This window comes from Coturnix japonica, chromosome 1 (assembly GCF_001577835.2).
Source record: "Coturnix japonica isolate 7356 chromosome 1, Coturnix japonica 2.1, whole genome shotgun sequence".
NCBI classification, from domain to species: domain Eukaryota; kingdom Metazoa; phylum Chordata; class Aves; order Galliformes; family Phasianidae; genus Coturnix; species Coturnix japonica.
The window spans coordinates 111,293,807-111,308,637 of NC_029516.1; the positions used below are offsets into that span (position 1 = coordinate 111,293,807).

The 14,831-nt window shown below is 37.0% G+C and overlaps 1 protein-coding gene across 5 annotated transcripts in view; it reads right to left on the reverse strand.

The window, feature by feature from the left end:
- FRMPD4 (FERM and PDZ domain containing 4) overlaps positions 1 to 14,831 on the reverse strand; it is a 288,102-nt gene that overhangs the window by 19,803 nt on the left and 253,468 nt on the right. For all 5 annotated transcript variants that reach the window (XM_015887153.2, XM_015887144.2, XM_015887134.2 and 2 more), the window contains exons 5-7: positions 11,098 to 11,143; positions 2,511 to 2,615; positions 1,507 to 1,614 (exon numbers count right to left, since the gene is read on the reverse strand). In XM_015887153.2, the coding sequence (XP_015742639.1) occupies positions 1,507 to 1,614; positions 2,511 to 2,615; positions 11,098 to 11,143 (259 nt within the window). The remainder of the gene's footprint in view (positions 1 to 1,506; positions 1,615 to 2,510; positions 2,616 to 11,097; positions 11,144 to 14,831) is intronic.

Genomic DNA, 14,831 nt, shown 5'->3' on the forward strand with positions numbered 1-14,831 from the left:
GTAACATGAGGAGACATAGTTTATGAGCTGGTAATAAGGCACTTACAGTGCATTGTTTGCTGCTAACTGTAAGCAGCAAACAATTCCTACAAATAATCATAATGACTAAAGGTCAAAGCAGGCTTCAGGATTAGTACAGCTAGGTCATGGAACCCACATGGGTATCTTCCAGTTAGATATACGATCTTACAGTACATGATATAGCCATGACAGAACAACCAAAAAACTCGTGTGAGCCAGACTGGTCTTAAGAAGCAAAATATCCTGAAACAGGTTGGCTGGTTGGTTTCACGCTTATAATATAAAAAACTAAAAAGGGGGCTCATAGGAAAGTGGGTTCATAGGCCTTAGAAGGATATGGAGACGTCAGTATCTACATAAAATATGACTTCTAATTTTTCACCCAACCAAATTCTCAAAATAACTGAAGAACTTGCTTATCTCACAGTTATAAAACGGAGGTTTTTAGGCATTCCTTGAATTCAATTTATGCCTTCCTTAAGTGTATAGATGAGCTATAATCAGAAGTTGCAGACCGTTCTTGCATAGAACTTCAATATCTGTTTTGCCCTTTCACCTGAAGACTGGAGTAAAATGCCCTGTGTTTAACCCAGTTAAATCACTCTCCTTGCCATTCCAATTGATTAAGCATACTACATAATCACAGTGTGCAGAAAACCAGACTTTCTTCAAATATGTGTAACATTACAATCTCTGAATGCTAGCAAAAGCTAGCATGACAGTTGAAAATCGCCTCCTCACCCTCTGCTGCTTATTCCCACCCATACATCTCCCATCTCAATGTCACAAGGTGCATGCTACTGTGCAGTGACCTAGATTTGGTAACTGATCTGGGTTAAAACTAGCTCACCCAAATAAAATCCTTGAGAGAACAGCAGCATGCCCAACAGTGCTAGTCTTGCTGTTTAGTATACTGCTCCATGGCACTGACAAACATCAACAATGGCTCTGATTTAGGAAGGTACATTAAATAATGTCACAGACACTCCCCTGTAGCCTGGATTGCATGCCAGGGCTTCACCACTTTATTTCTCTATTTGAAAAGTGCCACAGAAAGTTTAGATGACATTACACTGAGATAAGCAATTTATTACCAGCGTAATCCTACTGTATCCCATCACAAGTTCACAGGATGGTAGTCTAGATGATATTCAATTAGCAACTAACATCTTAATCTTTTAAGATCTTGACTTTTGCTGACAAATCTTACTAGTATTTGGCAGCATATCAAAGTGGCATGTCCATGCAATTTTAATTGGACTCCAGCCACATTAAAAAAATCACTCTACTTTTTCTTCATTGACAATACAACACATTTTAAGCAGGTGAAAAATGGACCAAAACCTCATTATTCCTTAGCTGTGAATCCGGCTCCAGTTGAAGACACTATTGATTTTATTCTTTGAGCATACAAAGTAAAAAGCAATTACTGAAGGTCTTGCAAGACAGTTAAGCAGCATTCTTAGCATTGCGTATCAAGCCTACCTTTATTGAAGTGCTGCAGTCAAAACGGAAAGATTTGGTTTGTCCATTTTCAAGATACACCTTCAGAACATTTGGCATGAAAAGAAGTGAATTGTCCTTAACTGTCTCCTGCCAAGCAAATCAGTGAATCATATTACAAAACGTAACAAGGGAAACCAAAATGTTTTTCTACAAAGAACATCAATCAGATGTAAAGGTATCTGAAGATGAGTTTGTTGAGTTAAATTTATAGCAGAATCCACAAAGCCCTGCAAGTGTCCAGCCATGCTTGTTACAGCCATACTTTATTGCTCTCTTTCTTGGAAAAATATAAGCTTTCACTTACATTTTATGTCTGACTTGGAATACTTTATTTCCCTAAACACTGTATCTCAGCAAAAATGCTACCTCTGATGCTGAAACATTTTCAGTAGAATAGAAAAATATATACCTGTTTCTCTGAATAAAGGGAGCTCTTTATTATCTTTACAAAACAGGAACTGCAGATTCATTAGCAACAACTACAAAAACAACGTTTTACATTCTCTTTTATAGCAAGGTATTAAATGCTAATCTCTGTCCTTATTTAAGAAGAGTAACATATAATATTGCTAATAAACAGTGGCAATTCATAAACAACTCAAAACCACTTCAGGTTGATAAAACAAATCTCAAAGAGGTCCCTAAGGTAGTGTTAATCTGTTTTGCTGGCAGGCTACTTGCCTTGAGTTAATGATTTTCTTTATGTATTAAAGAGTATAAAGAAAGACATATATGTGCTATCATCACAAAATCCTCTAGCACTTTAGTTTTATTTTAAGAAGGGAATTTTCACAATATTATAGGCCCAGTGGACTTTAAAAACAGATCTTCTTGAAACTTCAAAAACAGAAAAACCCTCCCCTTCGTAAGCCTATCACTCCTGTTCCTGTTCCTGCTTTATAATTCCCTCCATTTCTAGCCTGGAAGCATACCTTTGGATGAAATGCTCAGTCCTTCCTAAGCTGAAATAGTTGAATACTCACCGATACCTGGCCATTGATTATTACTTCTTCTGAGAATCGCACTTTGACAGGATTGGACTTCAATCTTGCCTTTTTTGCAGCACTAATAAAAGCTGATTTAGGAGACTGGAAGGAAAAGATGATGACAAAACAGATCACATAAATTCAAGTTAACACCTAGCATTAATTTTTCATTTTTTTCCTGTTTCTCAGACTCTGGGAACTCCACATATACAGCAACACTTTGCACACCATTCACCGAAGAATAGAAACATAGTCAAACCATAATGCTTCCAGAAATAATACACGTACACATACACACACGGAGTCACAGATGTACTGAAATGTATGGGGCTCTTAGCGTATGTACAAATTGCTTGTAGATCACTGTAAAGCAAACTTGGCTGCATGAATGAATGCTGTTCAGTGAGCAGTGCACCATCTTTCCTTCAAACTCCAAATTAAGAATTTTTTCTTAAGTCTGTCATCCACTACACACAGATATGAACACAGCTTCTGTAAAGAAAAGTGTCTGAGAGCTCTACAAGTACAGTGACACCTCATTATATAAGCTCACTTTAAAGTAGAGATTAGAACCGCCAAGAGGCACATGCAGGTTTCTCCTGGAAGTATCCCCTACACAAACCTTGTAAACGGCTTTGCTACCAGAGGTCAGACATCTTCTGCACCTCATCGATTAAAAGATCAGACATTTTCCGAATTTTCTTCTGTGAACTTGTTGACTTTTACCTGTTACACCTGAATCACCTGAGATCCAAGTGTTCAGGCCTTGGAAAAAAAAAATCCTCTCCAGATAAGTGGGGTTTGGGATATCTGACCAACTGGGATATCTGACCAATTTCTGGTCTTGTTGAAAATCACTGTGCTCCCTGAGGCCAGATTATGGTATATTTGTTTTAGCAAGATATGAATCAGGACTTTCAGAATCTTATCCTTTTTCTGAGAAGTGGACTCATTAGTTTTCAATACAGAAAATACTAACTCATGTTTTTCTGCTTATGAGAAATTAGGGCAGGGATCAGTGGTGATGATTCTGGAATAACTTCCTATTATCACAGCAGCGTCACAGCAGTTCTTGTAAAGACTGAAGGTCTTGTCACCATCACTCAATTTTTTGACTTGACTAATCTGCAGGAGTGATGGAGTAGTTCAATGCCCCTTGTTCTTGTCATCACTGATCTCTGCTGAGAGACAGATGAACAAGTGACAAAGTTTTTGTTTTATTTCTTTATTTATTTACTGATGGAGAAGCCTTGTTTCTAGATACTGTCAGGAATAAGTCTTCAGCTTATTTCTGAATGCCAATGATTTGTCACTATGTTGAAAATATGGTAGGCTTTACCATAGGCTCAGCATCAAGCAGGATGAGCAAGGGATGAAAGATGCCTCATTGTCCCAAGAAAAATCACAGTCATCTTATATCTCCCAGAAATAGCACAGCTACCTGACAATTGCTGGAGTGCAAAACAGAAAGAGGGATTAAAAATGAACACTTACTTGTTTTTATAGTTCATTCTTACCTCTTCTCTAACAACTACATCCATATACACCTTTAACCAGTAAATACAGAAAGTTTAACTCCAATAACAAACCAAGCTCAGTTTCTAAAACCAGTGTAAAAATGTAGAAGGATTGCAGAAGATTGGAAACAGTAATAGCGTCTGGATAGGAAGCTAGGAGGTATGGTTTAGGTGTTTTCTGTAGGTATGGTAAAAGGAGGACGGTTGGACTAGATGATCTTATAGGTCCTTTCCAACCTTATGATTCTATGATCGTATAATAGAAGGAGGAAAAAAAACGTTAAAAAGAGCCAGTGTCTCAGGATAAGGGACAAAAAACAATACACTTCAACAAGAAGAAGAAACATAGAAATGCTGGAGTGCTTACATACTGTAGTCTAGAGATGAATTCCTAGAAAGACTCAGGTTACAGTAATACCATGACAAATATAATCATACACATGCCTTGTCTAATTTCCCTCCTCCTCAAGTAATCCCTTCCTGCAGTGTGCATGGGAGATATTCTACATGGCAGCCAATAATGGACTGCATCCTGTCTGCTCCTGTTGTCATGGAACAGCACATCTATCTGAGTTGTCTGACTGGCTTTCCTTTGCAAGGGCAAGGGGAAAGGAGTAGTTTTCACTAGCTCTTCTTGTTGGATGGGCCTTTTTACAGCTGTTTGTCCTTATCACAGGTGAGTCACCAGCATGGCTTCTCTTTACAGGCAGGCTGCTGAATTTTCTTCTAGATTCTGGCAAGCTTATTCCCATGGAGCAAATATGGCAATTTGGTAAGTGGTGTTGTTTCCTTCTACAACCTCACATTTCACTTGCAGAGAGCACAAGCACTTATATTACTGAAAAAACAGGGATTGAAAATTGACCATTGATGAGCCCAACAAGACTGCAAGGTTTGATCACATCTGCGTTCCCTGCGTCTCCTCTGAGTCATGGGTTTAATGTGCATTAGTGCACAGCCAGAGAAGCATATTGTGGCCAGGTACAAAATGTACAGCTTCCCACCCTTTTCATTTCTGCTGACACTTCTTCCTGCATGTAGTGAAGGGGCTGCAACTCAGGCCCCTTGCCAGACCCTCTGAGTAAGTGTGCAAGTTTGTTGCTTTGTACAGTGAAAACTCAACCAGCTGCGATGATTGCTTGGAAGGGCATTGGGTGTTTAAGAGGTTTGAGTAGTATCACAGCTTCGGCATTTAATTGCACAGTCTCATTGTTTCTATCTATCTCTGCATCAACTTGGCACTTGACATTTTCCCTTCAAGAGAGGATCTACTTCTAAAAAAATGAGGCAAATACCTATGAAAAATTTGATTTTGATGACCAAAACTTGCTTGTCTAACAAAACATTAGCAAAATGATATGCCATTCTATTATATTTTAATGCCTTTGGATGTGTTGGCAAAGAATGCTATTAATTAACGACTCTCACAGTGCCATTTTCATTTGTTTCTGATATTCTCTCTGTCTTTTAGCCAAATGGAAGCCATTATCCTCAGTTAATGACCTTAAGCAAGAGGTGTTTACAATACTGCAAAACATTTATCAGTGCAACTAAAGTATTTGCGGTGTCACAGATAAAAACAGCTTAATTAGGGTGACTTTAGTAAAATGAGGGGGCATTTTAACAATGAGTCAAAATACTTCAACAACGGCGAATTTCACACTGTGTGACCTAAGCAGTGTTTTGTTAAAAGCTCAAATTTATCAGAAATTTAAATAATCTTTACTTGTTTGCACAGAACTCGGCAAAAAATCAGCTCATAATTTCAACACTGCTTAGAGAAACTGCTAACAAGTGAGATGAGTCATTGCTTAGAGATCCGCTTAGAGAAAATGACGGTGAAGACTGAGACTCCCCTTTTATACCCAACTTATTGGGGAGAGCAATACATGTGCGTCCCATTAGATGAGTAGTCACAAAGCATGGGAGACTACCACAATAAGAAGAGGCTTTCTGGAAAGCATTGTTTTTCTAATGTTATGGACTTTTCAGAATCAGATTCTATTTTTGACAGCAGCCTTGTCGTAGGATATTTTTGGATACCTGTTTGAAACAATACCCTTCATTTTGAGGGAAACTGCTTTTCAATGAAAATAAGACTGTCTAGTATTATGTCCACTTTTGCAAGTAAACAAATTGGGAGTCAGTTCCAGGTGAAATGGTCTTTATCTGCAACAAAAGCCCCTTTGAACCACCTCTTTCTGGTAGAGTGCTTGTCATGGAGTTATCTAGATCAACCTATATATGAAAATGGGTAGTGAGATGGGAGTTGAGCTCAAGGAAACAGTGCAGCAGCAAGGATCTAAGGAGGAACGCTTATTTTACTAACCATGATATCGGAATGCAAGATAACACACTATGATTCAAATTGAATTCAATTGAATTATATAATTGAATTATAAAATTGAGGCTAATAAATCAAGAGAGAGAGAATTTTCTGAAGATCGAGAAGCCTACTTTGGAACTGAAGGCACTACAGCTTGGAAGCACACCCACACCCGCTGCCAGGCAGTGAGAGAGAGAGCCAGCATCACTTCCATGAGGTGTTTCCTTCTCTGACCGTGAGGTCCTCTGGAATGTGTAGTTCCTCTCTGTGCTCCACATGATGTTATGATGTGGAATACCAATAGCAAGAATTACACAACCATGACAGTGGTGCAAGAACAAAACTTTGACTCATCTTCAAGGAAAAGGATTTAGCTCCTAGAAGAGGATATTGTAGTGCTAAGCTACCACGAAGGAGATGTCAAGGCAGCAATATGGGATAGTCCCAAAGGTGAAAGGAAAACCTTCTTCATGACAATGAATGTCAAATCAGACAGAAATGAGGTAGTTTTAAATAGCCAGACTGTACATATGCAATTAATGTTAAGCATGTTACTCATAATTAGTTATTAGTTTAATAAGAAATACTATGTTTCTTAGGAAATAGGGAATAATTGCACGACTGCAAAAAATGTGTTGACTTTTTGGTCCATCCCTAAAGGCAATTATGTGAAACAAAATTTAGCAAGCAAAGAAAACGTGAGTAAGAGGAAGTATTAAATTTATTAAGAGGAACAGTACATAATGCCCAAAGGCAAACTAAAACCCACTATTCAGAGCTGTGAGCAAGGCTGAAACAACACTGGCTCACAAGAGCATTGTAGAAGAGCAGGTAGAGACATGTAAGTAATAATGTTGAGAAATTTTACCATGCAGTAATTTGTTATCACCACAGGGCACTGACAGATCATCATCAGGAGTATTTCTTTGTTAAACTTAGCACAAATTGAAATGCTGAAATGCCAGTCAGATTTGGGTTATCTCTTAAATTCCTATTTTGTTCTTCCTAAACAATGTGATATACCAGGGAAATTATATTTGCATCAGATATATTTTACTATTGTTAGATGGTAATCTAATCTACATGCCAGCAGAGGAATAGCCAAATCTTACTTTAACCCAGGCACTGCAAAAAATTAAAGAAGTTCCATCTACATTAAATGACAGCCCGGTTTTCTTCTATTGTCCCAAAAACCACAAGTGAAATCACAGACCTGTTTTGGATTTGGTGGAATGTACAGACATCAAATGTGGAGAGATTTATAAAATACACTCCACTGGCCTTCTGGGTTCCTGCTTCCCCAAAATTCAGCTCATTACATTGTCAGATTACAATTCTAAATTAATGATTGTTTCTCATAGATATGAATTGACTTTGTCACGAGGACTTTTGGGAATGAAAGAAACTTTTGGTCCATACAAAACTAAGCATTAAAAATGAAAGATAATGCTAATGATAATGCATCAGAGATAGGAGATGAAGAGATAGGCCTAATGAAGAGGGAAGAGACCAACTGTTGGGGAGAAAGACTGAAGAAAGAACTAGACAGAGGAATGGGTGGACAGGCTAAAAGAGCTTTCTTTTCGCTGAGATTACATGGAAGTTCAGAAAGAATTTTCTCACAGTGTTCACTGATGAACAGACTGCATATTTTGCACAACCATATTCCATAAAAATCTGTACAGCCAAAGAAGAAGCCTTCTGAAAGAAAGGACAGGAGCAGCAGCGCTCACCAGCATTTGCACAAAGGTGAAAGATGAAGGCTGTACAGCACAGTTTTGACGTGAGTGGAGTCTGGTTCAAACAAGAAAGAGTTGCTGGGAAAAGGCCTTGTACAAACCTATGTTTGTAAAAAGGAAGAAAGTAATGTTACATTTATCAGTAACCACACCATGATCTCTGAAAATGTAGAATTAAAGCAATGCATACAACTGACTGTACTAAAAAAAGCTCATATGAAGATATGAGGAGGAAAAAGTACAAAAGATGGCTGTTAAAAAGGCCATAATGAGTAGAATTAAAAAAAAGTTAGCATTTCTACACGGCCCTTACATCATCAAGTAGTAAATATCACCCTGTTCAACGCTCATATCTGACTTCTGAATGCTTCCTAAAACTACAGCCCTGGGATTTTTTTCTCACTTTTGAAGTCTTTGGGATGGACCTGTTTATTTTTTATACCCATCCTTGCAACCACAATTCTGGATATTGTAGTTGTTCTTATTAAATGACTCCATAAGGCAAAGCAGCATGAAAAACGCTGTGAGTCTCAACGGGATCATTTGCTGCTACTTCATTACAAGTCAGAAGTAAGTGTTGTCTATCAATTTTCTGTAAACATTTTATCTTAGACATGTAACTATGCTGTAACAAGAAGCATTTCTTTCAAATGAAAGCAAAACCCACAGAATAAGTTGTATTTTTTTCCATAACAAAGCTTATGCACAGCAAAATTGCAACAGGCTTAGCTGGGCCTGGACTGTATCCAAGGAACTTAAGAGATTAATCATGAGAGCAACTTATCAAATTATCTCTAGGCATAAAATCTGATGAGATAACAAAACAGGCAGGTTATTTGTTTTGAGCAGTACTTAAAACTTAAAAAGGCATCAATAAAAATGATAGTCCACTTACAGAATAAAATGCCCAGAAATTATAATCAAATGTTACACTTGCAAAAATCAAAACTTTAAACTGCTACAAGTGTTTCAGTCATGTTCTTATGAGCAGTGGTAATATTAACACAGGTGAGATTTTTAGATTGATGGAAAGAACAAGAAAACTCTAATGCTTTAGCTTGGTAACAGTTAAATTAAATTTTAATGAGTTTAAGCATGAAACAAAACAGAACGTACTTAAGCAAAATGATTTGCAAAAGCTTTGAAAATTACCAGGTGAGCTACACAGTACTATAAATCTAAATTACCTCTACCTTCACCTGCAATCATAAAGAATGGTTAATTTAAAAGGATGAAAACACACTTTAAGTAGCACAAATAAAAACAATTAAGAAGTAGCACTCCTGTAATCCACCTTGGCAGATACTTTTCATACAATTATAGAAATGGAAAGGTTCACCAATACAAAGACAGCTAGTTGAAATACTTCTAGAAATGTTTTTCTGACAAGAATGGGGAAGAGGTTCCATCTTTATTTAAAAGTTCTCACTTTTCTTTTGTCCGGTTTCTATTTCACCTTTCCAGTTTTATGGGCAAAATTGTAAAAGGAGAAAGGGAGGGAGAAAAATTAAAATTAAATTAAATTAATGTGGAAAATATGAGTACCATAATTTCTGAAGACACATTGCTTCCAAACTGTGAGACAAAATGTACTTTTCAGAGAACCAGCTACACTCATTACAACTGCTTCCTCCATGGAAGAACACATGGAGTATGGTAATACTCAGGAAGGAAAGCCAAGGTGGATGCCACCTATCAGGTTCAGGCACTATTAACAGAAGCAGTATGAGGTCCAGCATGGGTCCCACACTCAAAGTGACTCCGGAGCCCAGGGTTTGCTCACCCACCAAGCCCATGCCACTGAAACATCTCAACTTTAAGATAAAAAGGATCAATTAAAGCTAGCACTGGTAAGCACCGTCTATCATATCTATGGACTGCTCTGTGGACATTCTTAGGCAGTCAAACTCTAAGCCTATATGAGATAAAACTTCCATAATTCCCAAAAGTAAGTGTCTCATCTGCAGAGTTAGAACTGAGGGACTTCAACAGACCTACCATAAAAGAGCAACACAACTACATGTATAAGGTGAACACATCAGCCCACATGGCTGACACAAAACACAAGCAATGGTTTGGTGCCATTTCTGGCTTGGTAATATCTAGAGGCAGGTCAGTTATTAATTAGCTTTAGGTGCTATGCAATGAGTGGAACAGATTCTGCTTTGCTGCATACAGGGCTTGGACCCAAAGACCTGGGAAGATAAAAGGTCATGTTGTACCTTCTCCAGGTTAAAGGCTAGAAACAGACTGCCTGTGCTGTAAAGGTCTCCCACTAAATGAAGAGTGCACAGTTCATTCAGGTTTCGATTTCCCTTACATTCACTATACAAAGACGTGTCCTCACACCAGTAGCACTGCAATGACAAGCCATAGCACCTCAAAGGCATACAGTACTGCACTTTACAATCCACTTCTGAGGGATACACATAACCAGCAGCACTAAATCATGAGCTCTTCTGTCATCTGATGGCTAAAGAAAAGGATGAAACCTGTCAGCTGATAAGACAATCTGTATAAAAAAGTGAGTAAGGAATTTCTCCCCATATTACGTACAATTTAGCTAGCTTCAAAGAATTTAAGTTCTTTATTTAGCTGGACTGTACAATTAGTAGACTCACTGTACCACCATGCCCACTACCTGCTTCCTATTCTGTCTCTGAGGGGCGAGTTATTCCTGCCTTACAGAGACAGAGGCAGTGCAGTAGTGGGGACTTGACTTAGGCCACATCCCAGACCTCAGAGGATGACAGAAGCAGTACTCAGCATCCCATTCTATGTATTTTCCTAGCAGACGTTTAAAGATACGGCTACTATTCAACTTGCATTACATCATTTCAGTGTGGAATACAGTAACGCAGTCTGAAACATCACCTTTAGGAGACACAGACCTTATCTCCTTTGTTCTTTTTATTGCCTAGATAAGGTAAAGAAATAGAATATGGGCAGAGAAAAAACTGCTATGTTGCTAGGAAACATTCAGAAACACTGCAGATACTTACAGGGTAAGGTTGAACAACGGTAAGGAGGATTGATTCTTTGCAGCTTCTGTAAAAAGAAAAAATAAGTAAAATCAAGTAAAGATTCACACAATTATGCATTACACATAACCAGCTTTTCTTTCTCATACAGAAAGCTGCATTAATATGGCATAAGTTTATTACAATCATGTATCAGAGAATTACAGTGATTAATAATATGCCCAAATTACAAAGAATATTAAAAAATATTTTTTCTCCAATATAACAAATCAAATTGACTTAATTTTGCAGCTCATACTGTGAAATCTTTGCTCCAACAGAGACCTGAACCCTCTAATAATGGCTTTCTCCAGTAAGAATGGAATAATATTTGAATAACTATATCAATTCATCATCTATAGATTACACATTTATTTTGGGTACTTCACAAATGAAAGTCACTTTTTATGTCATCCAGCTCTTGTACACTTAATGAAGACAGCAGCGCTTTCAAAACAAAACTAAAGGCAAAATGTAGCTCCAGATTCTTTAGTTGGCCTTTCAAATCAGTAGATGAAGAATAGTATTTGGTGAATATCCCAGTTAGAATGTTCAGTTTTTACAAGACTGCATAACAAAAGGTCTTTTTTGAAATGGCACAGCTCTTCTTTAGGATGAAACTAGTGAATGGAGAATGGATGAGCGGCTCTCAAACAAAAACTGATAAACTGCATAAAGGGATGAAACTCAGTAAGATCAAGTGGTCCAGACAAAAGACAAATAAATGCATATTTTATCAAGAACTGGCGAGTAGTTGGAATTCATGGATAACTAGAGAAAAGAAAGAGTAAATCAGAATAATGGGGAAAAGACGTCAATCGGAGTCAATATATTTTATTACCCTTTTGGCCAGAGGCCTTTTGAGGACAATATTAGCTAGGAAAAATTCAGCTGCTGTTTTGTTGAGATGGAGTTGATTTTCTGTTGCTTTCACTTTTGAGCACAATTAATTGCTTATTTATGTGATTTATTGGTTGGCTAACTGAAGTACAACTGATTTAACATGCCTGAACTGTTCAGCAGTACAAACTATAATAAATCATGCTGTATTTGTCTTATATAGTGTCACCTTATACAGCATATTCACAACATTGACACACCATTTGAAAAGTCAAAAAGCAATGAGCAAAGAGGAGAGTCTGCAAGCTCAGTCAGAAAACTAGTCCTGAAAGTCAGTGTATACTCTGGCAGATCTCTGAAAGCCAACTGAGGTGGTAAATTCTACCTTCTGTCTAAGCCAGCAGTCACACAAGGTGTGACCAAACATTACCAAACTGAAGTAAAATTTGTTAGCATTCAATTTTTTCTCCTCTTATTAGATATTTGTATCACTGCATGAAAAGTGTGTAAGTAGACTTTTTCAAAAGGATGAACTGAAGGTTTGCATTGCTCGTCTGTGCTCAGTACAATAGAAATAAAATTAGTTTAAAACAAATGCTATTAAAAAAAAAGAGGAGCCACATATGGTACAAATTAAATGCCACAAAGCAGAATTGTTTTCTCTCCTTTTTATATGATTATAAATACTTTAAGGAATTTCATACAATTATTTTTCATTTTAATAAAACCCTCTGAAGCTCCAGAAATGATTTATTCAATCATGAAACAGTCTTTATTTACAACATTCATATTTGTGAGAATTTACAGTCTGTTTTTAGGATCTGTAAACAACTGATAGCAGTTTTGGAAATCTCTGCAATTATTCTTTATCATTCTCCATTGTTATTCATGAAAATTTTGTAGCTTGCGGTCTAAAAACCAATCTCCATTATGTTTTGGTTAACAATAGGTTCCCCTCTACTTTTCTTTTTTCCTCTCTATTCTACCTATCACACATTAGAGATTCTGAAAATACATGATAAGAAATGTAATTTATTTCAAGAAACTCACATTCCCATCCATTCTATCTGCTTCTGTCCAATTTGTCTCTGCTCTATTAATCTAGCAATATGTATAGATGGAAAAGTTCACAGTTGTTACTTACAGGATAAACCACATCCCTGGGATAAGTGCTTCATGTCCAAGTGACCTCTTCAGTTACATGTAATCTACTAATTTATGTTTTTCATGAAATCTAAGAGTACAACCAGCCCGCCTCCTGCTGTCCAGTTACCTTAGAGAGTTTCCATTATGAAAGAAAATCAGCTTCTAATGAATATGTTTTCCAGTTCTTCATTACTCTTGGATCCAATCTGTCCAAGTGCCAGAGTAGGCAAGACTAACAAGAGCATTTTTAAAACAAAAGGTCATCACATTAAGATTTATTTTGGACACAAGACTCTTATAGGGCAAGCACTTGCATTGGAAGGACACTAGAGCCAGGGCTTACTCAGTATTTGAGGTTATAATAAGGCCATTTGGAGTATCCAGACTCAAGCATGTTACACATACACAAAGCAGGTGCTGAGTGCTATTTATAGCCCTCTCATAATTGGAGAAATCATATTCTATAAAACACTTACATACATAACACAGCATAGTTCCAAGAGAAATACATGTTTAATCAGTTACAACTCAACCATTTGTTCCAAAACCTTCTCATCACACGATGAAAAAACTTCATATCATTTTCTACTTCCATTACTGTTAGAAAATCATATATAATTAAATTATAATCTTTGTGGAGACTGTCAATTGTGCTATATATAGTATATATTGAAATAGTGGAAAAATACTGGAACTACTGACCACAAACTGTGATCTGCAAATTCTATAGCTTAAATGTATATGCATATATATTTTTGACAGTAGAATGCATCAATAGGTTAGATGTACCACATTTATGTGATTTCATTACCACACTTAAGTTACTTCTTCTAAATCACTTCAGAAAGATAATGGCAAAGGCTAAAGAAACAACTGTAGTCTTACTTTCCCTCTGAATTGTCTTTTCCTCCTTTAATAATCTGACTAATGAAAAAGAAAATAGATATATCTATACTGCAGATATTTAATTAACTTCTATACTCATGTAACCACAACCTAATTATTTCTCTTTAAATTTAGACTTGTCTACATACACCTTTTGAAGCAAAACTCAAGATCAATCATATGAATTTCCAAGCTTTGATAACACTTCTGGAGTTTTTGGGTGCCCTACCATCTGACCACAGAAAAAAAGTAAAATAAAATGTATAATGTTTCTTTCATTTCCTGACGTTAAAATCAAATGGCAGACACAGGGCTAAAATCTCAAAATTACAATGGGAATTTTGGTGATTCATCTATTTGTCCTTTGCAATGCCCTGAATGGTGATCACATTTGTCTGTTCTGGCACTCCTTACAGCTACTTAGGTTGCAACAGTGAGAGAATATAGATGGTGTGAGAATCAAATTATAGCCCATTATAAAGGTTAAAGTTGTATTACTAAGTATAAGGCGTCTCGGACTACACAAGATGTTAATATTCTGCTACAATACCAGCCATTGACTTTGTCTGTATACTTGCATCTGGAAATTACTCTTCTGCTTCCCTTCGAGCTGCAATAGAAAAAGGCATCTGGGAACAGATGGAGGGGGGGCTAAGGAGGGAAGCTTCCCAGTATCTGAATTACATGGAACAAGTGTCTCCATTCTTTCCATGTGTCCTGCAGCAGACACAGTACACGAGTGAAGACCAAGAACATATATTACAGATATTCACTCTTAAGAATGGAAATGGAATGGGAATGGAGAATGGAAAACTATACTAATGTACAAACTTTAACAGTTTTGT